Source organism: Entelurus aequoreus, linkage group LG05, assembly GCF_033978785.1.
Source record: "Entelurus aequoreus isolate RoL-2023_Sb linkage group LG05, RoL_Eaeq_v1.1, whole genome shotgun sequence".
NCBI classification, from domain to species: Eukaryota; Metazoa; Chordata; class Actinopteri; order Syngnathiformes; family Syngnathidae; genus Entelurus; species Entelurus aequoreus.
This window is the reverse complement of record NC_084735.1, coordinates 72,479,283-72,506,200: the sequence shown is the minus strand read 5'-3', so window position 1 is coordinate 72,506,200 and position 26,918 is coordinate 72,479,283. Positions and strand designations below refer to the sequence as shown.

The 26,918-nt window shown below is 39.4% G+C and overlaps 1 protein-coding gene across 4 annotated transcripts in view; it reads left to right on the top strand.

The window, feature by feature from the left end:
- Positions 1-26,598, top strand: part of sgcd (sarcoglycan, delta (dystrophin-associated glycoprotein)) — a 523,297-nt gene extending 496,699 nt beyond the window's left edge. For 3 of the 4 annotated variants that reach the window (XM_062048870.1, XM_062048868.1, XM_062048871.1), the window contains exons 7-8: positions 1,794-1,917; positions 18,413-19,242. In XM_062048870.1, the coding sequence (XP_061904854.1) occupies positions 1,794-1,917; positions 18,413-18,601 (313 nt within the window). In that variant the 3' untranslated portion in view covers positions 18,602-19,242. Of the gene's footprint in view, positions 1-1,793; positions 1,918-18,412; positions 19,243-24,987 lie in introns of those variants that run through there. The other variant, XM_062048869.1, reaches the window with a different exon arrangement.
- The last annotated feature ends 320 nt before the right edge of the window (positions 26,599-26,918 follow it).

The following is a 26,918-nucleotide window of genomic DNA, read 5'->3' as shown; positions in this document are numbered from 1 at the left end:
TAATGCAATTTCTATCATGTCGGGGCCGTCCGATCGCTTCCGTTTCTTACGCTTGTGTTTCCCGTGAAGGCGACGAGACAAGCAAAGAAAGCATAGAAAGTTATTAACCTTTGATCCAAGTTGCAGATATGAAGTGTTGCCGGGAAGAAAGAAGAGAACCTATTGATCGCGGAGGGAGAAAAAAAATAAAAATACAAATAAAAAAAACCTGAAATGCTTTCATGTGCAAAAGTGGAAATGATGAGGAAAGTTCAGTGTGGAGACTTCTCAGCATTCACAAAGGCACTTAAGAGGGGATCAATTTCCTCTCTTGTTGTTGAGATTAAAGTCTTGTCAATGCTCACTAAATGTCAAGACACAACACTTCTCTAGTCCGCTGGCGCCGATCGTATTTTTTTGTTGCTGTTTCTTTTTTTTGCTTTGTTTTCCCTCCAGCGGTTAGCGAGAACGCTAATAGATTATGTTGATGGGATGCAGACATACACAGAGTGAGACGCTACAATCAATAAGAAAATGGCTGCTGAAAAACTAGTGTAATTACTTCAGCAACTCCCGTTCTCACCGTCATTCAAGTGTAAAAATAGCAAACTTCTGTTGATAGTCATAAAAATAAAACATAGTACTGTGAGCGTTTACTTTTAACATTGAATACAAATGTTGCAATGAGTCACTTTCACTCTCCTAAGCACAACAAGAAATAATAGGTACTAGCATTGTCCCGATACCAATATTTTGGTACCGGTACTAAAATTATTTAGATACTTTTCGGTACTTTTCGATACTTTTCTAAATAAAGGGGACCACAAAAAATTGCATTACTGGCTTTATTTTTAATCTTAGAGTACATTAAACATGTGTTTCTTATTGCAAGTTTGTCCTTAAATAAAATAGTGAACATACAAGACAACTTGACTTGAAGTAGTAAGTAAGCAAAGAAAGGCTCCTAATTAGTCTGCTGACTAATATTTTGTCAAAATTATTAAGGACAAGTAGTAGAAAATTATTAATCTACTTGTTCATTTACTGTTAATATCTGCTTACTTTCTCTTTTAACATGTTCTATCTACATTTATGTTAATATGTAACACTCATTTATTCATCTGTTTTTTGGATACTTTACATTAGTTTTGGATGAAATTTGATCAATCGGATACCAAGTCGTTACAGGATCATACATTGGTCCCCGCCCTCCCACCTCCAACCAAGCCGCCACCCCCCCACCCCCTACCCCCCACCTCCCGATATTGGAGGTCTCAAGGTTGGCAAGTATGGCTCGGCGCTAATCGTTTTGTTGTTGTTATTTTCCCGTGTGGTTAGCGAGAATGCTAATAGATAATGTTGTTGCAAACACAAACAGAGCGAGACGCTCGGACAAACAAGGAAAACTGTCAGAAGAAGTAGTTTAACTGAAAATCAAACAAGTTGAGTGTGTATTGAATTAATGATGGCAATTAACGAGACCCGAAAGGGGGCGCGGCAGAGGGCGCGACGGGGTTACGCAAAGAAGATTCATGTTTTAATTTGGCAACTTGCACACACTGCTAATCGGTCTGGGAACAAATTAGAAGAAGTCTGCAAGAAAGCTGCGCCAACAAAGAAGTGGAGAGAATGTTGTTATTGCTCAAGGATATACAAGTCAGTGCCAGTCTGCAAATGTCACAAAGACTGATTGCTTGTTAGACATGCAGCATCACAGTGTTGTGCTTGTAAAAAAAATGTTTTTTTAAAAGTATTTTATATCCAGCAATATTGCTGTTTGCAAAGACATGACTTGTTGTTTGTTTGTTCTCCAGGCTGGAGTCGCCCACTCGCTCCCTGCTAATGGAGGCCCCCAAAGGCATCCAGATCCTGGCCGAAGCCGGAGACATCCAAGCCATCTGCAGGAACGAGCTGCGACTGGAGTCCAAAGACGGAGAGGTGAGCACAAACCTTTTTAAGTGACACTATAACCCCCCAAAATCAACACTAAATTGGACATTTAAAAAATTACTTACGCTTCAAAAGTCTCCTATGGTCACCACCGGCTGTGTGATCGACAATAACGAATAAGTGCTGGTGTTCTGGAAAAATGTGCCACCCGTAAAAATGTGCTGCCCAAGGCAAGTGGGCATGCGTACTAACCATAAACATAGCAATTAGGGTAAAAATGTTGTTACACTGTGGTTATTTTAGCATTTGTTTTACATACAGGAAACAAACCAAAACAAAAACCACTAATTTCAGCGGCCCTTGAACTCACCGTTGTGGTGGACTGTGACTCAACAGTTTGTTTACATGTATAACTTTCTCCGACGCTGCCACAGAAAGACTTGTTTTATGCCACTCCTTCTTTGTCTTATTTTGTCCACCAACCGTTTTATACTGTGCGTGAATGCACAAAGGTTCTAAGATAGTCATCTCACCCTCTGAGAAGTTTTACTAATGTTTTCCAATGTTGTAAAAATGTGTAGATATATATTACATTTCAACATTTCTGTCAACGAAGATTTGCTAGATTGCTGATTTTGATAGTAGGCTAATATAGCTAATTAACCACTTACATCATGTGTTGCCGTCATTATAACAATTATATAAGGCTTTTAATTTTTTGCGGCTCCAGACAGATTAGTTTTTTGTATTTGTGGTCCAATATGGCTCTTTCAACATTTTGGGTTGCCGACCCCTGGTCTATACTGTATGGGGACAGGGCGAATGTCAACAATAAGTATTTTGACAAGCTCATACTGTATATGAATAATAATAACTAAATTTTTTGGAAATCTCATCAAAATCTGTCCATTACTTGTTTTGCATAGGATTACATAACTGGTTGCATTTTTTATGAACCAGCACACCAGGTCAAAAAGCATGATTTACATATTTGGCTGTAGGCAACCTCCCTGCTGTGTTTTTGTATTAACTCAAGGTGGAAGTATGTATTTGAAGTATGATGGGCCTGTCAGCATCCAGCAGCTCTATCTACCCGTGTGTGCATTTTAGAAGGTTGCTGGTGTGAATCTCATGCACTGTTATGCAAAATGAACTCATAAGCACTGATAATAATACTGACTAAACAGTTTGCGCCTTAATTTTATCACCACTTTAGTTCTGTTGCTGCTGTGTATATGTGTTAATAAATGACCATGTGGTCAATGAGGGCTAATTATGGCCTGCTTTCAATCAGCGCCATAATCACAGCATTTAGGCTAGTCAGACAATTAGCCTGGAGCATTGAACGCATATAAAAACAGCACACCATGACTTTTAAATATTTATGGTTTATGCTCCAGCACTCCCCGCGACCCCAAAAGGGACAAGCGGTAGAAAATGGATGGATGGATGGTTTTTGAACCATACTGTAAATACCTGCAAAACTACTTAAGTAATAATCAAGCCAGATTGATCATATTAGGACGCTCTTAAAGATAAGAAAACTTCTCTTTTTAAGACCTTTTTGGGGAGGTAAACATTTTTTATGACAAAATCTTGAAAAAAAAAAAGTTCATGAAAAACCTTCCTATCTCATGGACATGAGCACACCACTTGTGTACATTATGCTGAAACCGTCTCTCTCTCGCTCTCTCTCTCTCTCTCTCTCTCTCGCTCTCTCTGTCTCTGTGTGTATATAAATATATATATATATATATGTGTGTGTATGTGTATGTGTGTGTGGATATATACGGTAATAATTATTATTAGAATTGAATATTGGGGCGGTATAGTTCGGTTGGTAGAGTGGCCGTGCCAGCAACTTGAGGGTTACAGGTTCGATCCCCGCTTCCGCCATCCCAGTCACTGCTGTTGTGTCCTTGGGCAAGACGCTTTACCCACCTGCGCCCAGTGCCACACACACTGGTTTATATGTAACTTAGATATTGGGTTTCACTATGTAAAAGCGCTTTGAGTCACTAGAGAAAAGCGCTATATAAATATAATTCAATTCAATTCAATATTAAGACCATGTGAAAGTTCAACTCCTACCTTGTTTACCTTCTTGACAGCTTCCTTAAAGTTTTGTAATCAATCAGAAATATCAAGCAGCTAAAATGCACCCAAACATAGATAAGTGTGGGGAGAGTTTTGTTTACATTTTCCCATTATGGATTCAATTTTTTTTTTTTTATGGTGGTTGGCTGTTTTTTATAATATCCACAAAGTTCAGTGAGCAGATTGTGTTAAGTGTGACATGTTTGTCGACTTTTTGTGCTGGTAGAATTTTGTTAATCTGCGCCATGACTAGGGAAGGTTGTTTGGATTGTGTCATATAAATTAATGCTATGCACACATGATCTCTAGAAAGTACACTCCATGGTCACTCACATTTTGTTTTTTTTTTCAGTTCAGTTCAGTTTCAGTTTATTTCGAACACACATACGATACAATGTAATGCATCACACAATTCCAGTTGTTTCATTACAGCACGTTCAAAAAAGGAGTAGGAAGAAGCACAGCTTATTTAATCCTACGCCTTTTCATATCATAGCAATGTTATCCAATTTCCTTGTTCTCTGTAACAGAACAGTGAACTAATAAATAATAAATAAATAATATACCATAGTAAGCACACAAATATTCCATCTATCCATTTTCTACAGCTTGTCCCTTTCGGGGTGGCGGGGGGTGCTGGAGCCTATCTCAGCTGCAAATACATAAATAATATTTGTGTCAATAAAAACAATTTTTAAAAAAGGGTTCAAGATGTTCATCATAATTCTTGATCTGTGTACTTTGTGAACACTTGTAGTTTGAACAGTCTCTTAAACTGAATCATATTGGTGCTTTGTTGGATTTCTTTGGTTAATCCGTTCCATAATTTAATTCCACATACTGATATACTAAAGGTTTTAAGTGTTGTACGAGCATACAAATGTTTTAAATTAGATTTTCCTCTGTTATATTTCTCCACAAGATGGCGATAAATAAGCTCCTATCAAACCAACAGATATTTCAATTTAATATGTAAACACCCGGCCCGGCCAGATTGGTTGTTGAACTCGTGCTGTCTCGCGGGCCAAATTGAGGGCCGCAATTGGGCTGCGGGTCTTAGTTTGGACACCCCCTGGTCTGTTGTGTCAGTCCGCTACAGAAGTTGGAGTTACAAGATTGATTATTCTGTTTTTTCTTAGCAGACAGGCTAACCTAGCATGATTTCAAAATATGAGTAGCGTTAGCACGGTAGCTATATACTAGTGTTGCTAACGTTTGTTGTCAAATTTTGGCCTGTTCTGAAAAGAAGCATTCACTTCCTCACTTTTACTACTCGAAACTATTCAAGTGATCACCAAGCCGGTTCTATGGGTGTTTTATATCTTCACTTTTAGTGTTTTCACCATCAATGGCAGGTTATTGTGATAGTCCATATCACCCATCCCTACTGGCCAGGTGTGTCCTATGGGCCTTGAATTTGACACCTGTGGTCTAAACGCCTTAATTGGCCGTTACAGTAATGACAGTAAACTAACAATATTACTTTTCAACCATTTCAATTTCTTCAGTATTTGCTGTGTAATTCCAATACAGTAACAACAAGTTAAATATTGCACGTGCAAAAATTCTGAATCAAAGAGGTTGAGCACGGAGAACATATCTTTGGGTGGACATCCAGCCCGTTTTCCAGGCAAGAAAGTTTCTTTCCACCAGAAACTCCTCTGTTTTCAGGTCAACTCAGTAGTCCTGTGCAAGAGTGTTTACACTGCTATCGTCTGTTCAACGTTTCCCTGTTTGCAAGTTGCCTGCTAGCTTTTCCATGCAACAACACTGTCCTTATGTGGTTGGGCCATCTCATGCTCACTAAATATGACTGAAGCTTTCTTCCACTTCCACTTTAAGCCATTTAGATGTATTCATTGTTGTGTAATGCTAATACAGTGCCAAAAAGTTGTGAGCAAAAAAATCTTGCAAGTGCAAAAAAAATGTATTCGTGCACTCGCATAGGAGGAACCTCCTGGGGGCTAAGCCCCCCCTGTTCTTCAGACGTAGTGGCGCGCCTGCTGCTGATTATACAGCATGATTATTGCACAAGTGTGCAGTTTTGCTTTATTTGAGGTATGGGGAGGTCAGAACACCTCTCCAACGTGCCAGACCCCATCGAATGTGAGCATTTACCCATTCAAGTCGGTTGAATGCAGATGAGCTTCCCTGAGACGGTTTCTCACAGTTTGTGCAGAAATTATTTGGTTATGCAAACCAATTGTTGCAGCAGCTGTCCGGGTGGCTGGTCTCACTCGATCATAGAGGTGCACCTGCTGGATGTGGAGGTCTTGCGCAGGTGTGGTTACACGTGGTCTGTGGTTGTGGGGCCGGTTGGATGTACTGCCAAATTCCCTGAAACACCTTTGGAGACGGCTTATTGTTAAGAAATGAACATTCAAGTCACAGGCAACAGACATTCTTGCAGTCAGCACGCCGACTGCACACTCCCTCAAAACTTGCCACATCTGTAGCATTGTGCTGTGTGATAAAACTCCACATTTCAGAGTGGCCTTTTATTGTGGTCAGCCAAAGGCACACCTGTGCAATGATCATGCTGTTTAATCTGCATCTTGATATGCCACACCTGTGAGGTGGGATGCATTACCTTGGTAAAGAAGAAATGCTCACTAACACAGGTTTTGACAGATTTGTGAACAATATTTGAGAGGAATAGGTATTTTGTGTATATAGTAAAAGTTTTACATCTTTGAGTTAAAACTCATGAAAAACGGGAGCAAAAACAAAAGTGCTGCGTTCATATTTTGGTTCAGTGTAGCTATGCTAACATTGCTAACATAATCATATTTTGGCCTGTCTCTTTAAATGAAGTGTGAGTTGCCTCCCTTTTAATAACACCAAACAAAGTGAATGTCAAGGTTACCTCCTCCTCCTGATCCTCCTTATCAGCCACATCTCGCCTCAATTCACAGAGCTTATTATTTTTATTCCTATTATTATTATTATTATTATTTGCTGGAAACTTTTTAAACACTTTCTTCCCTTGCTTTAATCCCGCTGTGCTGATTTGAACAGATCTGACATGACACGACTGGTGCAAGCCAAGGAGGGAAATCCTTTTATCAGCGCAGCCGAGCGTGTTGATGAACGCTAGGAGGAGGAGGAGGAAGAGTGATGTGATGAGTGGAACGAATCGGCCGATGGGCGGCGGGGAGGAGAGAATAAGCGAGCAGGGAAAATGTAAATAAAGCAGCGTAAAAAGACAGAAGGAGGACAGAGGGCGGAGGGGAAATACGAGTCGGGGGGGGCGGGATAGGATAGATTTATATTCTTGATCATCTTTGTATTAAAATAATGATTTTAGCAGCACCTTTCACGCAGAGATCCCGCAACCGAGCCGTCAGAGCTGATCAAGCGTTATCCCGCCTGTTCCTTTTCCACAGTACTTATTTAAACAGTGTTAAAGTGAAATAATATAGTCCCCAGTATTATGAACTACCTTTTACACACAGGTTGCATATTGCACCAAATATCAGCGATATTGTTAATATAACCGCTAATGCCGAGGAACTATTTTTAGCGGCGCCGTGATCACAAAGAGGGAACTACCGTATATAAGCCGTACCCACTAAATTTTAGAAGAAATAAATATTTTCCATATATTGACGGCACCTGAGTATAAGCCACAGATGCTGTACATACGTTGTGAAATGAGGTATTTATACAGTAAGGTTTTGTAAATGATTATTTACATATCTTAGGTGTTTCCAAACAGTGCCTGTATCTTGGCAGTAAAACGGTTGATCAAACAAAACAGAAGTCATCGTCAAGGACCCACTACCTGCGGAAGCTCGCTCTCCAATCACATAAACAGACTCAATAACTCCACGGTGACGTTTTGGTGTATTTACTGAGGAATTGGTGAAACTGAAACAATACAAAAAGAAAGTTAATAATACTAACACAAACACTTGCAAACATGTTGTTGTGTTAGCTAATGCTAACAACGGCAGCTTCGTTATATTACGATAGCACATACAAATACGCATGAAAACATTCCTACAGATGTCACACATGGTACGGTTTCGTAAGTATGATTGTTTTAGTTGTATTGTAAAACTTACAATTGTTGCTTGGAGTGATGAATGAACAATCCTTTCGAGTACAAACGCTATGGACAGCTAAAAAAAACGGAAAGGCACTTGCACTTCCGGTTCAAAGCTCTTAACAGAAGAGCACTGCAGCACCTGCAGCGAGCGAAGTCGTCCAAAATATGGTGACATAGCACAAACAATAACACGCCTTTTCAGTGTATTTGCTTGATTTTCTTTCTTTCTTTCTTTTTTTTTTTTTTGTCCTTTCCAGCTTCTCAGGCAAATCATATAGTTGATGTAGATGCCCATATCGGCTGTTCAGATTTACTTTACAAAAGAGAAGTGTAGGATACTTCTCTTGTTGCCTTATTTGTATTTGACTTTATTAAATGTATTTATATTATCATTTGGTGCAGCCAGGCCGGAGCAGGAGGGGATAGAAAGAGAAAAAAAGGAAGACAGAGGGGGAAATTGTGGGGACAAGAGGGGGATTAGACAGAGAGACAAAAACAACAACAAATACAACAACAACAACAATAGAGCAACATCAGCAAATACGACATGTACAAATATGATGGTAAAAGAAATAGCAAATAAGCAGTTAGCAAAAATAAGAAATAATATAGAAATGAAAATGAGCATTATTACACTACAAATGGAGCAATACAAATACCAATAGAAATAGCGCTATTGATAATGAACAATACCAATACTTTACCTTTATTATCAACAATACAGTTGTTCAAATGCAACAATACATATACGTAATGATAACTTCAGATACGAAAGAATGCAGAAAAATGGAGGGGAAGAATGAGAAGCAACCTACATTAACCTTGTAGATTGTTATAGTAACAATAGGTTAAGCTTTGTCAGTGTGCCATGTGTTATACCCAGCTTGATTTTCTTTTCACCATTTGTCTTCCAAATATATAAAAATAAATAGTTTAAAGAAAACCAAGCAAATACACTTAAAAGGTGTGTTATTCAAACATATATTAGTCTGCATTTGCAATATGACTGTCAGCGAAGAAAAATCCATTAATTAGCCACACCGTTTTATAAGCTGTGGGGTTCCAAGCGTAGGAAAAAAAGTAGCGGCTCATAGTCATGCAGATGTTGACATACTGAGCTGATGCATCGCTTCTGATTTGGTAAAAGTTAATTTGAGATGAGAAATAATGCCTCTCACTTGTGTGGCAGAAGGTTGTTGCTATACACCAAGAAGTTGGTCAACTTTGACGTTCAACTTAGACCTGGAAATCTCGAGAAAGACACAAAAAGACGCTCGTTTGCTCCCACCTTTTTTTTTTTTTTTTACCTGGGTGAGGATTAAGATTAATTATTCATCTAATGGTATAAACATCCCATCAGTCGGCATCCCAGTGAGAGCAGACATTGGACAGTAAGTGATTGTTTTATTATGTTCATAGTTGGTATTTCTTGTTTAGCACTTAGCAAGAATGCGACATGATGCGTATCACCCAGCTTCAAAAACGTGTAGCTCATCCTCCGTATATTCAATTTTAAAAATATAAGGTTCTGGACTGATATTTGTCCCAAAGTTGTCTCTCATGAAGTCTGCAGTGTTTAGTAGTGATGTTGTTGTTGAAGGAAAAGCGAACGTTGTGATGCGCTTGTGAAATTCATGCACTGACATATGCTTAAAACGATCAAAATACGATCAAAAAAATAAATAAGTACATTTAAAAAATATCAAAATAAGTCAATATTACATGTGCTGTTACTACATTACATATATACTTGCAATGTGTATATGAAACAATGATGGAGTTTTTTTTAGAGCGCCTTAATAGAGCAATTCACATTACCTCCATTGTTAGCTGACTTTTGCTAACTTTTTTTTTACTAGTTAGAATGCGTTAACAAAAAGGTGTGTTCTTGTCTTACAGGATTGTGAATGATAGGGAAAATTCAATAAATATAGTGCAGTTACCCTCTAATCCCCCATTAAGTTAAGGAAAAAAGGGTTTGAAAAATGCTGTGTTTTAGCAGCAGTGAGAAACGGACTTTGTCCTTCCCTTTTTCGATGGTGTTGTTCATACAGAAAAAAGCCCCTCCAAATAAGTCAATTTTAAAGGTCATGTGATCTTTCGATACTACCCACAAAAGCAAAAACACCGCCTTGTCATCTTCTACCCCAGTGTTTTTCAACCTTTTTTGAGCCAAGGCACATTTTTTTCATTGAAAAAATCCGGAGGCACACCACAAGGAGAAATCATTAAAAAACAAAACTCAGTAGCCGATATTGACAATAAAAAGTTGTTCTCGCAATTGTTGGATATGACTTTAAACCATAACAAACCATGTATCAATATAGCTCTTGTCTCAAAGTAGGTGTACTGTCATGACCGGTCACATCACGCCGTGACTTATTTGGAGTTTTTTGGTGTTTTCCTGTGTGTAGTGTTTTAGTTCTTGTCATGCGCTCCTATTTTGGTGTTTTTTCCTGTTTTGTTGGTATTTTCTTGTAGCAGTTTCATGTCTTCCTTTGAGCGCTATTCCCCGCACCTGCTTTGTGTTAGCAATCAAGACTATTTAAAGTTGTGTGGACGCTTTCCTTCTTTGTGGGTACATTGTTGATTGTCATGTCATGTACGGATGTACTTTGTGGACGCCGTCTGCTCCGCACGCTGTAAGTCTTTGCTGTCGTCCAGCATTCTGTTTTTGTTTACTTTGCAGCCAGTTCAGTTTTAGTTTCGTTTTGCATAGCCATGCCTAAGCTTCAATGCCTTTTCTTGGCGGCACTCGCCTTTTGTTTATTTTTGGTTTAAGCATAAGATACCTTATTACCCGCACGCTGCCTCCCTCTGTCGTCTGCATATTGTGATCACGACACGACGTGTTCCCGACATCTACAAAGCAATTAGCCTGCTGCCACCTACTGATACGGAAGAGTATTACACGGTTACTCTGCCGAGCTCTTGACAGTACAGACACTCAACACTGGCACATTATTTCGGATTATAATTACTATATATTTTTAACCCAATTAAGTGAAATTACATAATCTCCCACGGCACACCAGACTGTATTTCACAACACAGTGGTTGAAAAACACTGTTCCACCCCACATTCAGTCATAGAATTGCGACATGGGGGAAATAAGCAGTTCAAATGATGTTTTTTAATTTCTGTGTGAGAGGCGCCTCTGATCCCCCAGACGGTTTTGCCAGGCGGTCTCTACATTGTCGTCGGTGCCGTGCATACAGAACAGCTGATTGTAGTCACACTGTGAAAGAGGCTTTGTCCTTCCCTTGTTTCATATCAAATGTTGTTTTCCAAAAAAAAAAAAAAAGTGTCGGCTTTTACAAGCAGGAAAAATAGCTGGGTTGACTTTGTTCCCCCCCTTTTTTTTTTTATTGGTCCCGTTTATACTCGGGGTGTGTGTCCCGAAACAATATTAGCAAAAATAACAAGTGCCGGCTTGCAAGTAAAATATCTGATATAAGTGTTTTGTTTACTTGTGCACAGCTGGACAGCCACTTTATAGCTAATCGTCCTCCAATAAGCACTTTTCTTGTCTTTTAGTCAAGTCATTTATTAAAAATTAAAAAAAAAGTCTACTAGGAGCTGGTAGCTACGCAACAGCTAAGCCAGGGGTGTCCAAACTTTTTCCATTGAGGGCCACACACGGAAAAATTAAAGCATGAGGGGGCCATTTTGATATTTTTCATTTTCAAATCATAACAAAATATATAAATATAAAGGGTCTCAGTCATTAAAATGTTAAAAATAAGTCACATTATTATTTTTATTTATTTATTTAACGCTTACAGTAAATCTGTATATCAACTTCAGGTTGATATTGTTATGATCCGCTGCCAGGATCATATTTCTGTTTACGCTTTCAAGTCACTTGTGTTTTTCTGTTAGTCTTGGTCTCTTTCTAGTTCCTGTTTATGCACCTCTGAGTTTGGTTACCATAGCAACTTATTACTTTCACCTGCCGCTGGGGTTCCAGACACGCACCTGTTTATCATCACTGTGATTATTATATAAGCCTGCCTTTCCATTCAATCGGTCTTGCTTCGTAGTTTGTTTTCACACAACAGTTGACGACTTTTGTTTCCTGCTCTTTAGCTGCTAGTCTCCACACTAGGCTATTTTTTGCTTGCTAGCTCCCACGCTAGTCCTTTAGTTTTGTACCTTAAGTGCTATGAGCAGGTTTTTTTTTGTCCCTGTCTGATTTATGTTTAAATAAATCATTCTTTACCTGCAAGCTGTGTCCGAAGCCCGATCTGCATCCCTGAGAGAACGACATTTCGCATCACTATGCGCCCGGGTCGTCACAGATATAACGTTAAAAAAAAAGGTTTTATGCCTTTTCTGTCAAAGACAACTTTGTTTTTTATAGTAAAACTGAAATATGCAGTATTTTCCCCACCGCCCAAAACATTCAGAAAGCAATGTTTGATGTGAAGTAATTGGAACCCTAAAAAGATCAATAATGCAGGACACCATTGATTTTATTTTCATATTATTATTTTTGATTAATCACAGTGAAAAGATCAATAAAATCCCATTAAATATATATTTGGGATCCAAAAGGTACCCCACTCATAAAGTGATACATTTTTATCATATATTTTTTTACTTTCAACACTTAAATTACGAGATCAACTTCAGATATATCTGTTCATTTTACGTTTGAACTATTATTTTGTTTTTTTTATGCTCTTATGTCAAAGAAAACATTGTTTTCATATGGCAACCACACAATATATGCAATATTTTCCACATAAAACATTTTAAAGTGAAATATTTGAAGTAATTGGAGCCTTGAATAGATCAATAATTGATTATAACATTTAATTTTTTTTTAAACATTTTTTTTTTTGAGCAATGGCAAAAAAAAGCAAAATAAAGAAAGACAAAAGAAAAACAAACAGCCTGCACGGCAGCTTTGTGTCAACATTGCAACTGTTCCTCGTTAGATTTCACCTCATTCCACTTTTTTTAATGTTAATTTTTGATTTTTGCGATAGCATTTCCAGAATATGTGGCGGGCCGCTAAACAATTAGCTGCGGGCCGCAAATGGCCCCCGGGCCGCACTTTGGACACCCCTGAGCTAAGCAGACAATAGCACACAGTGGGGCGGTATAGCTCGGTTGGTAGAGTGGCCGTGCCATCAACTTGAGGGTTCCGGGTTTGATCCCCGCTTCTGCCAACCTAGTCACTCCCGTTGTGTCCTTGGGCAAGACACTTTACCCACCTGCTCTCAGTGCCACCTACACTGGTTTAAAAATGTAACTTAGATACTGGGTTTCACTATGTAAAGCGCTTTGAGTCACTAGAGAAAAGCGCTATATAAATATAATTCACTTCACACAAGCTGGACATAAGAAATAAGTGTAAAAAAGCACTAAGTATCAAATAATTACAGCTGCATATAACACAAGTTTCTGATGCAGAAGCGTAATAGAAAGCATCCAGTAACAAACGTGTCCGCATTATTCAGCTTACTGCGTCATGAGCTTTCCTTATTGAGTTATTGTGACCATTAGGTGTCGCCGTAAAATGTACTACTCTTCCACTTCAACTTAAAGACAGCATAAGTCCATTCAGAGTAATGCTGCTCGAAAGAAACTCTGCTTTCTAAAAGCTGACTCGTACTATTTGCAGTCGAGTGCTGCGCCCCGTTTTCCCTCAATTGCATCGACGGAGCTACAATCAATTCCAACAGCGTTGATACGGGGGCTGATTGTAATGGCGGCGGCGGCGGCGGCTAAATCGAGAGGCGCTCCCACTTGGAGTCGGCTTCCTCAATACAAAACGGGGGAGAAAAATCAAGCTGTAAAATGGGCAAAATGGCTCATGACTCCCAGAAATTGTAGCGGACGTGACTCTCAAAATGGAGTCGCTCGGCGCGCCGGGTCGCCCCTGCGGAGTGGGGTGTAAATGTGCGAGCGAGTCCAAAGTGATGAGAGGTGGACGTCCTGTGGAGGAAAATAAAAATGAAGCGAGCGCTGCGTGGGAGAGGCTGGCTGACTTGTTTGGAGAGCAATTAAGAGTGAAGACTTGAGATTCAGCAACAGGGTAGTTTGATGATGATGATGAGGAGGAGGAGGAGGAGGAGGTGGAGTTTGAAAAAAAGACTTGGATTATATTTCCCTTTATCCACTTTCTGATTCATCTTAGGCATTGTAACCCATTTATTTAGGCCGATACCTGGGATGATAATGCAATTACACCACCTGCCAGTTGTTAATTATAGTCACCACCTTGCATGATAGAAATAACCAAAAATGCAGCTGATATAGCTGAAAGGGACAAGCCGTAGAAAATGGATGGATGGATGTTTAACATAAGCCACAAAGTAAAAGCCTCCAGTACGGTATGTTGCTCACATACAATTCGTGAAATCAATGCAGTCACTCCTCTTGCCAGTTATCAGCGATAACCACCCCCTCACATATTAACCACAAACAAAAAGACCCCTAGCACGCCCACTCACTGTATGTCACCCATGCACAGGTAGAACATACACAATTGATGTCGAGCACTCCTCCCGCCAGTTATTAAAATGTCATTTCTCTCATGCCTATGGTTCCTCCCACCAGTTATTAATGGCCACTATGTGTAATAGAAAAATGAAAACACCAGTGATAAATTCCAGAAAGTCAGACCCGACATTATGTGCTCATCACCACATGTCCAGCGTAATGTACATCTCATATGATTAATATGAACAGACCCCCTGCCGGTTATTAATGATAATCGCCACTTATAGAAAAAAAAAAAATCAGAAAGACTCGAAATTATTTACAAAGTCAAAAAGCCCGCGGTATGTCACTCACGCACAGGCAAATGCTTGTGTACAATTTATGTAACATATACTGTATTCAATGCATATCGACCATCCCGCCAGTTATTGATGATAACAGCCCCCTTGCATATTTTTAATACATAGAAATGGTAAAAGTAAGCCACAAAGTCAAAGCCCAGGATATATCTTACGTACACGCTCAACTTGGTGTCATATAATCAATGTGAACACTCCTACCACCAGTTATTAATGATAATCGTCACTCGTAGAAGAAAAAAATCAGAAAGACTTGAAATAATCCACAAAGTCAAATAGCCCATGGCATGTCACTCACACAGAGGCACATGCTTACCTACAATTTACATAACATTTTTGTTGTCAATCGATCATCCTGCCAGTTATTAATGATAACAGCCAACTTGCATATTTTAAATACATAAAAATTATAAAAGCAAGCCACAAAGTCCACGCTGAGGATATATGTGCACGCTCAATTTGGTGTCATATAAAAAATGTGAACACTCCTACCACCAGTTATTAATGATAATCACCACTTATAGAAAGCAAAAAAAATCAGAATGACTAGAATTAATTCACAAAGTCAAATAGCCCATGGTATGTCACTCACGCAGATGGTGACATACCGCAGAGTAAATTGTATGCTTACATAGAATTTACATAACATATTTTAACCTTTAATGCAGATGGATCATACCGCCAGTTATTGATAATAGCTACCTTGCATATTTTAAATACATGGAAATTATAAAAAATAAGCCACAAAGTCAAAGCCGAGGATATAATATTCACAAGTAAACGCTTAATTTGGTATCATATAATAAATGTGAATGCTACTCCCACTAGTTGTTAATGACGACCACCACCTTGCCTAACAGAAATTGACTGAAATAGTGTACGTTGCCCGCACACAGGGACATTGTCACTCACAACATACTCTACGTGTCTTATAATGTTGATCACTTCTCCCACCTGTCATTAATGATGTACAATTTACGTAACATATACTGTATTCAATGCCAATTGATCATCCCTCCAGTTATTGATGAAGCCACCTTGCATATTTTGAATACATAGAAATGATAAAAGTAAGCCACAAAGTCAAAGCCCACGCTCAATTTGGTGTCATATAATCAATGTGAACACTCCTACCACCAGTTATTAATGATAATCGCCACTCGTAGAAGAATTGCGTGTCTTATAATTAATGACGATCACTTCTGCCACCTGTGATTAATGATAACTGCCACTTTGCATAGTATAAATACATATAAATGATAAAATTAGGCTACAAAATGAAAGTACAGGATGTTGCTCGTGCACAAGCACAACATGAAGTACTTAAAGGCCTACTGAAATGATTTTTTTTTTATTTAAACGGGGATAGCAGATCCATTCTATGTGTCATACTTGATCATTTCGCGATATTGCCACATTTTTGCGGAAAGGATTTAGTAGAGAACATCAACGATAAAGTTGCAACTTTTGGTCACTGATAAAAAAAAGCCTTGCCTGTACCGGAAGTAGCGTGACGTCACAGGTTGAAAGGCTCCTCACATTTCCCCATGGTTTTCAATGCAGCTAGAGCGATTCGGACCGAGAAAGCGACGATTACCCCATTAATTTGAGCGAGGATGAAAGATTCGTGGATGAGGAACGTTAGAGTGAAGGACTAGAATGCAGTGCAGGACGTATCCTTTTTCGCTCTGACCGTAACTTAGGTACAAGCTGGCTCATTGGATTCCACACTCTCTCCTTTTTCTATTGTGTATCACGGATTTGTATTTAAACCACCTCGGATACTATATCCTCTTGAAAATGAGAGTCGAGAACGCGAAATGGACATTCACAGTGACTTTTATCTCCACGACAATACATCGGCGAAACACTTTAGCTACGGAGCTAACGTGATAGCATCGTGCTTAACTGCATATAGAAACAAAAGAAATAAACCCCTGACTGGAAGGATAGATAGAAAATCAACAATACTATTAAACCATGGACCTGTAAATACACGGTTAATGCTTTCCAGGCTGGCGAAGGTTAACAATGCTGTTGCTAACGACGCCATTGAAGCTAACTTAGCAACCGGACCTCACAGAGCTGTGCTAAAAACATTAGCTATCCACCTACGCCAGCCAGCCCTCATCTGCTCATCAACACCCGTGCTCACCAGCGTTCCAGCGATCGACGGTGCGACGAAGGACTTCACCCGATCACAGATGCGGTCGGCGGCACGGAGACAGAGGAAGTTAAAGGCCTACTGAAATGATTTTTTTTAATTTAAACGGGAATAGCAGATCCTTTCTATGTGTCATACTTGATCATTTTGCGATATTGCCATATTTTTGCTGAAAGGATTTAGTATAGAACAACGTCGATAAAGTTCGCAACTTTTGGTCTCTGATAAAAAAAAACCTTGCCCCTACCGGAAGTATCGTGACGTTGTCAGTTGTTCACTTCCTCATATTTTCCTATTGTTTTCAACGCAGCTAGAGCTATTCGGACCATTACCCCATTAATTTGAGCGAGGATGAAAGATTTGTGGATGAGGAACGTTAGAGTGACGGACTAGAATGCAGTGAAATACATATTTTTTTTCGCTCTGACCGTAACTTAGGTACAAGCTGGCTCATTGGATTCCACACTCTCTCCTTTTTCTATTGTGGATCACGGATTTGTATTTTAAACCACCTCGGATACTATATCCTCTTGAGAATGAGAGTCGAGAACGCGAAATGGACATTCACAGTGACTTTTATCTCCACGACAATACATCGGCGAAACGCTTTAGCTACGAGCTAACGTGATAGCATCGTGCTTTAACTGCATATAGAAACAAAAAAAATAAACCCCTGACTGGAAGGATAGATAGAAAATCAACAATACTATTAAACCGTGGACATGTAACTACACGGTTAATGCTTTCCAGGCTGGCGAAGGTTAACAATGCTGTGCTAACGACGCCATTGAAGCCTACTTAGCAACCGGACCGCACATAGCTATGCTAAAAACATTAGCTCTCCACCTACGCCAGCCAGCCTTCATCTGCTCATCAACACCCGTGCTCACCTGCGTTCCAGCGATCGGCGGAAGGACGAAGGACTTCACCCGATGCATTTGGCTGCCCGGAGACGTAGGAAGTCAAGGTGAGGTCGCCGGCTAGCGCGTCTGCTCTCCAACAAAGTCCTCCTGGTTGTGTTGCTGTAGTCCGCTGCTAATACACCGATCCCACCTACAACTGTCTTCTTTGCAGCCTTCATTGTTCATTAAACAAATTGCAAAAGATGTCCAGAATACTGTGGAATTATGAAATGAAAACAGAGCTTTTTGTATAGGATTCTACGGGGTCCCATAACTTCCGTTTAACTGACTACGTCACGCGCATACGTCATCATACCGCGACGTTTCAGCCGGATATTTTCCGGGAAATTTTAAATGTCACTTTATAAGTTAACCCGGCCGTATTGGCATGTGTTGCAATGTTAAGATTTCATCATTGATATGATATATAAACTATCAGACTGTGTGGTCGGTAGTAGTGGCTTTCAGTAGGCCTTTAAGTCATATAATGAATGAAGATCACTTCTCCTCTCCTAGATCTCTCTGGACGCTCGCAGGATTCGCCTGATGCGCCTGCCTGAGGGCAAGGCCTCGTCTGGCAGCTCCTCGTCCTCCGGCACCAGGCAGATGGTCTACGAGGTCTGCGTTTGCCCCAACGGGAGACTTTACCTCTCGCAGGCCGGGACGGGCTCCACCTGCCACATCAGCGACAGCGTCTGCCTCTAGGACTGAGCCCTCAGCCAATCAGGAACACTCGCAGGTATCCCCGAATCCAGACTGCTTCACTGCAAACACGGAAGCATGAGCTGTCACTCGGACTCGTATTTTTGTAAAAAAAAAAAAAAGAAGAAAAAAAAAGATACATGAGTGGAAACGCCTCTGGACAGTGTATTTATTACGTCGTATTACGTCGCTTTCTACGTGAAGAACAGTCGTTTTAACTTACACGAGATTACCTTTTTTTTTTTAAATGATCGGAAAGGAGCCTCTTGTCTCCGCACGCATCGGGAAAAATCACCGAGGCTGCTTTGTGTTGATCTCGATGGCGCGATCCAAACTGCCATACTTCTTCATCGTGAATCACCACGGCAAGAAACACTGATCCAGTACCAGAAAACCACTAGTGTGATCACCCGCGGCAACAAGCCACGCCCACTCCTGTTTTGACCACTCATCCTAAGGATTGACCACCACAGTAACAGCTGCACACAGAACTCCTGCAAAGATCAATGGTTCTCAAACTTTTTACAGCGGGTACCACCAAAATATTTTTACTTTTTTAAACGTCCCTTTATATTATTATATTATATATTATTATATTTGCTGTTTTTGAGAACAATTTACAAAAATGTTTGTCAAAATGTTCCTGGCATTTAGAAGATAAGTAAGGCCTTAAAAACAGCAGGGCCTTCCTGTCATAAACAAGATTTTTGCTGTTTTCAAGAAAAATTTGCAAAAATGCTCGTCAAAGTGTTCCTGGCATTTAAAGGATCTTTGCCGAGCAGTAGATCCTTAAAAACAGCAGGATCTTCCTGTTATATACAGGATATTTTACTTTGTTCCTGCAGTAGATCCCTAAAAACAGCAGAACTCCCCTGTCATATAGATAATATTTGACTAGCAATATATGCTTAAAACAGCAGAGCACTTCTGTCTTATAAAGGATCTTTGACGAGCAGTCTGTCCTAAAAAACAGCAGGGCCTTCCTGTCATATAAAGGATATTTGCTGTTTTTAAGAACAATTTGCAAAAGTGCTCGTCAAAGTGTTACTGGCATTTAGAGGATCTTTGACAAGCAGTAGATCCTTAAAAACAGCAGGGCCTTCTTGCCATTTAAAGGATCTTTGCTGTTTTTAAGAACAATTTGCAAAAATGCTCGTCAAAGTGTTCCTGGCATTTAAAGGATCTTTGACGAGCAGTAGGTCCTTAAAAACAGCAGGGCCTTCCTGTCATATAAAGGATTGTTGCTGTTTTTAAGAACGATTTGCAAAAATGCTCGTCAAAGTGTTCCTGGCATTTAGAGGATCTTTGACGAGCAGTAGATCATTAAAAACAGCAGGATCTTCCTGTTATATACAGGATATGTTACTTTGTTCCTGCAGTAGATTCCTAAAAACAGCAGAACTCCCTTGTCATATAGATAATATTTGACCAGCAATATATGCTTAAAACAGCAGAGCACTTCTGTCTTATAAAGGATCTTTGACGAGCAGTCTGTCCTAAAAAACAGCAGGGCCTTCCTGTCATATAAAGGATATTTGCTGTTTTTAAGAACAATTTGCAAAAGTGCTCGTCAAAGTGTTACTGGCATTTAGAGGATCTTTGACAAGCAGTAGATCCTTAAAAACAGCAGGGCCTTCCTGTCATTTAAAGGATTGTTGCTGTTTTTAAGAACAATTTGCAAAAATGCTCGTCAAAGTGTTCCTGGCATTTAAAGGATCTTTGACGAGCAGTAGGTCCTTAAAAACAGCAGGGCCTTCCTGTCATATAAAGGATTGTTGCTGTTTTTAAGAACGATTTGCAAAAATGCTCGTCAAAGTGTTCCTGGCATTTAGAGGATCTTTGACGAGCAGTAGATCCTTAAAAACAGCAGGATCTTCCTGTTATATACAGGATATTTTACTTTGTTCCTGCAGTAGATTCCTAAAAACAGCAGAACTCCCTTGTCATATAGATAATATTTGACTAGCAATATATGCTTAAAACAGCAGAGCACTTCTGTCTTATAAAGGATCTTTGACGAGCAGTCGGTCCTAAAAAACAGCAGGGCCTTCCTGTCATATAAAGGATCTTTGCCGTTTTTAAGAACAATTTGCAAAAGTGCTCGTCAAAGTGTTACTGGCATTTAGAGGATCTTTGACAAGCAGTAGATCCTTAAAAACAGCAGGGCCTTCTTGCCATTTAAAGGATCTTTGCTGTTTTTAAGAACAATTTGCAAAAATGCTCGTCAAAGTGTTCCTGGCATTTAGAGGATCTTTGACGAGCAGTAGATCCTTAAAAACAGCAGGATCTTCCTGTTATATACAGGATATTTTACTTTGTTCCTGCAGTAGATTCCTAAAAACAGCAGAACTCCCTTGTCATATAGATAATATTTGACTAGCAATATATGCTTAAAACAGCAGAGCACTTCTGTCTTATAAAGGATCTTTGACGAGCAGTCGGTCCTAAAAAACAGCAGGGCCTTCCTGTCATATAAAGGATCTTTGCCGTTTTTAAGAACAATTTGCAAAAGTGCTCGTCAAAGTGTTACTGGCATTTAGAGGATCTTTGACAAGCAGTAGATCCTTAAAAACAGCAGGGCCTTCTTGCCATTTAAAGGATCTTTGCTGTTTTTAAGAACAATTTGCAAAAATGCTCGTCAAAGTGTTCCTGGCATTTAGAGGATCTTTGACGAGCAGTAGATCCTTAAAAACAGCAGGATCTTCCTGTTATATACAGGATATTTTACTTTGTTCCTGCAGTAGATTCCTAAAAACAGCAGAACTCCCTTGTCATATAGATAATATTTGACCAGCAATATATGCTTAAAACAGCAGAGCACTTCTGTCTTATAAAGGATCTTTGACGAGCAGTCGGTCCTAAAAAAACAGCAGGGCCTTCCTGTTATATCCAGGATCTTTTACTATGTTCCTACAGTAGATCCCTAAAAACAGCAGAACTCCCCTGTCATATAGATAATATTTGACCAGCAATATATGCTTAAAACAGCAGAGCACTTCTGTCTTATAAAGGATCTTTGACGAGCAGTCGGTCCTAAAAAACAGCAGGGCCTTCCTGTCATATAAAGGATCTTTGCTGTTTTTAAGAACAATTTGCAAAAATGCTTGTCAAAGTGTTCCTGATGTATAGAGGATCTTTGACAAGCAGTAGATCTTTAAATAAAAAACAGGGCCTTCCTGTTATATACAGGATTGTTCACTATGTTCCTGCAGTAGATCCCTAAAAACAGCAGAACTCCCTTGTCATATATACAGGTATATTGTTTGACCAGCAATATATGCTTAAAACAGCAGAACACTCCTGTCTTACAAAGGATCTTTGACGAGCATTCGGTCCTTAAAAACAACAGTGCCTTCCGGTCATGTACAGGATCTTTGCTGTTTTTAAGAACAATTTGCAAAAATGCTCGTCAAAGTGTTCTCTGGCATTTAGAGGTAGATCGTTAAAAACAGCAGGATCTTCCTGTTATATACAGGATCTTTTACTTTGTTCCTACAGTAGATCCCTAAAAACAGCAGAACACACCTGTCTAATAGAGGATCTTTGACGGGCAGTCGGTCCTTAAAACAGCAGGGCCTTCCTGTCATATGAAGAGTCTTTGCTGTTTTAAGAACAATTAGCAAAAATGCTTGTCAAAGGGTTCCTGGCATATAGAGGATCTTTGACGAGCAGTAGATCTTTAAAAACAGCAGGTTCTTCCTGTCATTTATATAAGATATATGGCTAGCATTATAACCTTAAACAGCAGAAAACTCCTGTCTTATAGAGGATCTTTGACTACTGTCTTTGAAAAGATCCCGTCATGTAGAGGTTATTTGCTATTTTTAAGAATAATCTTCACAAATGCTTGTCAAAGTGTTTCTGGTATAAAGAGGATCTTTGACTAGTAGCAGAACCTAAAAAAACAGAAAATTACGGTCTTATAAAGCATATTTTACTTTTTTATTTTATTTAAATGCATCCCTAAAACAGCGTTGTCCTGACAAATATAGAATCTTTGACTTTTTAAAGTTGATAGTTAACAACAGCAGAACTCTCTTGCCATATAGATGAAAAGAAAAACTCCTATCTTGTAGAGGATCTTTGCTGTTTTAGAACATTCTGCATAAAAGCTTTGGAGGATCTTTGTACAGCAGAACATTTGTGTCTTGTACAGGATGTTTGACTAGTGTTTTTGGAATTGATCCTTAAAAACAGCAGAACTTCACTATTTTTGACTAGCAATGGATTGTTCCACTCCTGTTTTATAGAGGATCTTCGACTTGTGTTTTTGGGATTAAGCCATAAAAACAGCACAGTGCTGCTGTTTTTAAGAACATTCTTCAAAAAAGCTTTTTTCAAAGTCGTGCTGACATATAGAGAATCTTTGAACAGCAGAACACTCATGTCTCGTAGAGGATGTTTGACTTGTGTTTTCGGAATAGATCCTTAAAAACACTCCTGTCTTGTAGAGGGTTTTTTTTTTTGCTGTTTTTAAGAACATTTTCAAAAAATATTTGTCAAAGTGTTCCTGATATACCGCAGAACATTGTTGTCGTATAGAGGATATTTTACTAGTGTTTTTTCCACTAAATACTAAAAAAACAGCAGAGCTGTGCAGTCAAATGTATGATCTTCAACTTTTTACAGTTGATCCTTAAAACAGCAGAACACTCGTGTCATGTAGATGATCTTTGACAAGCAACTCTGCAGAATGTTCTTCAAAACAGCAAAGTGTTCTTGACATATAGAGGATGTTTGATAGGCTCCAGCACCCCCCGCCACCCCGAAAGGGACAAGCGGTAGAAAATGGATGGATGAATGAACAGCAGAACACTCGAGTCCAATAAAGGATCTTTGACCAGTGTTTTTGGAGTAGATCTTTCAAGGCAGAGCTGCGCTCCTGTCATGTAAAGTTAAAGTACCACTGATAGTGGTGAAATTACTCTCTGCATTTGACCCATCCCCTTGTTCCACCCCCTGGGAGGTGAGGGGAGCAGTGAGCAGTAGCGGTGGCCGCGCTCGGGAATCATTTTGGTGATGTGGTGTAGAGCAGTGGTCCCCAACCTTTTTGTAGCTGGGGACCGATCAACGCTTGAAAATTTGTCCCACGGACCGGGGGGTGGGGGCGGGGGTGTTTTTTTTTTGTTTTTTGTTTTTTTTTTCATAAAGAAATACAATCATGTGTGCTTACGGACTGTATCCCTGCAGACTGTATTGATCTATATTGATATATAATGTATATATTGTGTTTTTTATGTTGATTTAATTGAAAAAAAAAAAAAAAAAATTTTTTTTTTTTTTTTTTTTTTTTTTTAATTAAATTTCTTGCGCGGCCCGGTACCAATCGGTGGTTGGGGACCACTGGTGTAGAGGATATTTGCTGTTTTTAAGAGCATTCTGCAAAAATGCTCGTGAAAGGGTTCCTGACATATAGAGGATCTTTGAACAGGAGAACACTCTTGTCTTATAGAGGATCTTTGACAAGTGTTTTTGGAATAGATCTTTAAAAAACGCTGTGATATATTAGATATCCTTGAAACAACACAAAACTTCTGTCTTATACATGATCTTTGATTAAGGTTTTCGCAGCAGTACCCCACTGTCGTATAAAGGATCTATGAGCGGTTATTTTTTTATATTGATGTATCAAAAAAGGATATCCTCAAAAACAGCACGGGGCATCTGTCATGTAGAAGATCTTTGTCTAGCTTTTGTGCAGTAGGTCCTTCAAAACAGCAGAATCACCAAAAATGATTCCCGGGCGCGGCACCGCTGCTGCCCACTGCTCCCCTCACCTCCCAGGGGGTGAATAAGGGTATGGGGCAAATGCAGAGGACAAATTTCACCACACCTTGTGTGTGTGTGACAATCATTGGTACTTTAACTTTAACTTTAACTTTCCTGTCATATAAATGATCTTTGCCCAGCCTTTTTAACGGGAATTTAAAAATAGCAGGTTGCTTCTTTGATAAAAAAAAATTAAAAAAATGCTACACCTGAAATAGATAAGTACCACTAGATGGCGCCTACGTACCAGCAGTGCTACTCGAAGCACAGTTTGAGAATCATTGACCCAGGTTGTCCAGCAGGGGGCAGTCCAACTTGTGAACATGGGAGCTAATATTACCCCATGAAAATAGCTCAAGGAATAATTTCGACTTCAAATTAATTACCGTTTATTAGCCACATGTCGATAGTTGTTTTTTTTCCAGGATGTGGCTTCAAGTTTCAGATGGCGGCTGACGATTGACAACAAAAAGTGATTGACTTCACTGTGAAACCAGCATCTCTTCTTGCAAATGCTATTTTTTAATGGGTCACGTTCATCCCGCTCTGTGGTCACACTCCTTGTTTCTTGCACTGCGACGCCATTTAAAAAAATTTTTTTTTTTTTTTTTTTTACAAAGAACGTGAGGAAGAACTCCAACTAAACAAAAAGAACCGCGAGAGACGCTCTTGAGAGAGGGAAACTGTGCCTGTGCCTTACGTCGACGCACTTGTGGCAAAAAGAAGAAGAAGAAGAAGCACATCACCCCCCCCCCCACCCCCCCACCCTCCCCCTTTCCTTTCGGCAGCCAAATGACCGCAATTTTGTTTCTCGCTGGGTGTTTTTTTTTGTGTTTTTTTCTGTGTGAATGCAAAGACCTCTTTGTTTTGACCCAATAAATGTCAACAAAGAACCCCAAATAAGTCCACTAACCTTATGTCCATCCTGCTAGCTGGCCCAGTTCTTCTAATAACCGCCTCCACTCTAATAATTGAACAAATGAAAGCTGCAGCTGAAAATAGAGATCCTTAACAACAGCAAAGCACACCTGTCGTATTCTGCCATAGAGGATCTTTGATTTCTTGCAGGGGATCCGTAGAACCAGCATGATACTTTTGTCTTAAAGAAGAGGATCTTTGAGTAGCGGTTTTGAAGTAAATGCTTCAAAACAGCAGCGCACTTCTGTCAAATATAGGATCTTTGACTTTTTGCAGTCAGACTTTAAAAAACATCAATTTAGGATCTTTGGCTTTTTGCAATCAGACTTTGAAATAACCGCAGCACACTCCTGTCAAATGTAGGAACTTTGACTTTTGGCAATCAGACTTTAAAAAACAGCAGCGCACTCCTGTCAAATATAGGATCTTTGACTTGTTGCAGTAAGACTTCAAAAAACATCAATTTAGGATCTTTGGCTTTTTGCAATCAGACTTTGAAATAACCGCAGCACACTCCTGTCAAATGTAGGAACTTTGACTTTTGGCAATCAGACTTTAAAAAACAGCAGCGCACTCCTGTCAAATATAGGATCTTTGACTTGTTGCAGTCAGACTTTAAAAAACATCAATTTAAGATCTTTGGCTTTTTGCAATCAGACTTTGAAATAACTGCAGCGCACTCCTGTCAAATGTAGGAACTTTGACTTTTGGCAATCAGACTTTAAAAAACAGCAGCGCACTCCTGTCAAATATAGGATCTTTGACTTGTTGCAGTCAGACTTTAAAAAAAACAGCAGCGCACTCCTGTGAAATGTAGGATCTTTGACTTGTTGCAGTCAGACTTTAAAAAACAGCACACTCCTGTCAAATGTAGGATCTTTGACTTTTTGCAATCAGACTTTAAAAAAACAACAGCGCACTCCTGTCAAATGTAGGATCTTTGAGTTTTGGCAATCAGACTTTAAAAAACAGCAGCACACTCCTGTCAAATATAGGATCTTTGACTTGTTGCAGTCAGACTTTAAAAAACAGCAGCACACTCCTGTCAAATGTAGGATATTAGACTTTTTGCAGTCAGACTTTAAAAAACAGCAATATAGGATCTTTGACTTTAGTCAGACTTTAAAAAACAGCAGCGCACTTCTGTCAAATATGAGATATTTGACTTTTTGCAGTCAGACTTTAAAGAAAACAGCAGCGCAACCCTGTCAAATATAGGATCTTTGACTTTTTGCAATCTGACTTTAAAAAACAGCAGCACACTCCTGTCAAATGTAGGATCTTTGAGTTTTTGCAATCTGACTTTAAAAAACAGCAGCACACTCCTGTCAAATGTAGGATCTTTGAGTTTTGGCAATCAGACTTTAAAAAAACAGCAGCACACTCCTGTCAAATGTAGGATCTTTGAGTTTTGGCAATCAGACTTTAAAAAAACAGCAGCACACTCCTGTCAAATGTAGGATCTTTGACTTGTTGCAGTCAGACTTTAAAAAACAGCAGCGCACTCCTGTCAAATGTAGGATCTTTGACTTTTTGCAGTCAGACTTTAAAAAACAGCAGCACACTCCTGTCAAATGTAGGATCTTTGACTTTTTGCAATCAGACTTAAAAAAAAACAGCAGCGCACTCCTGT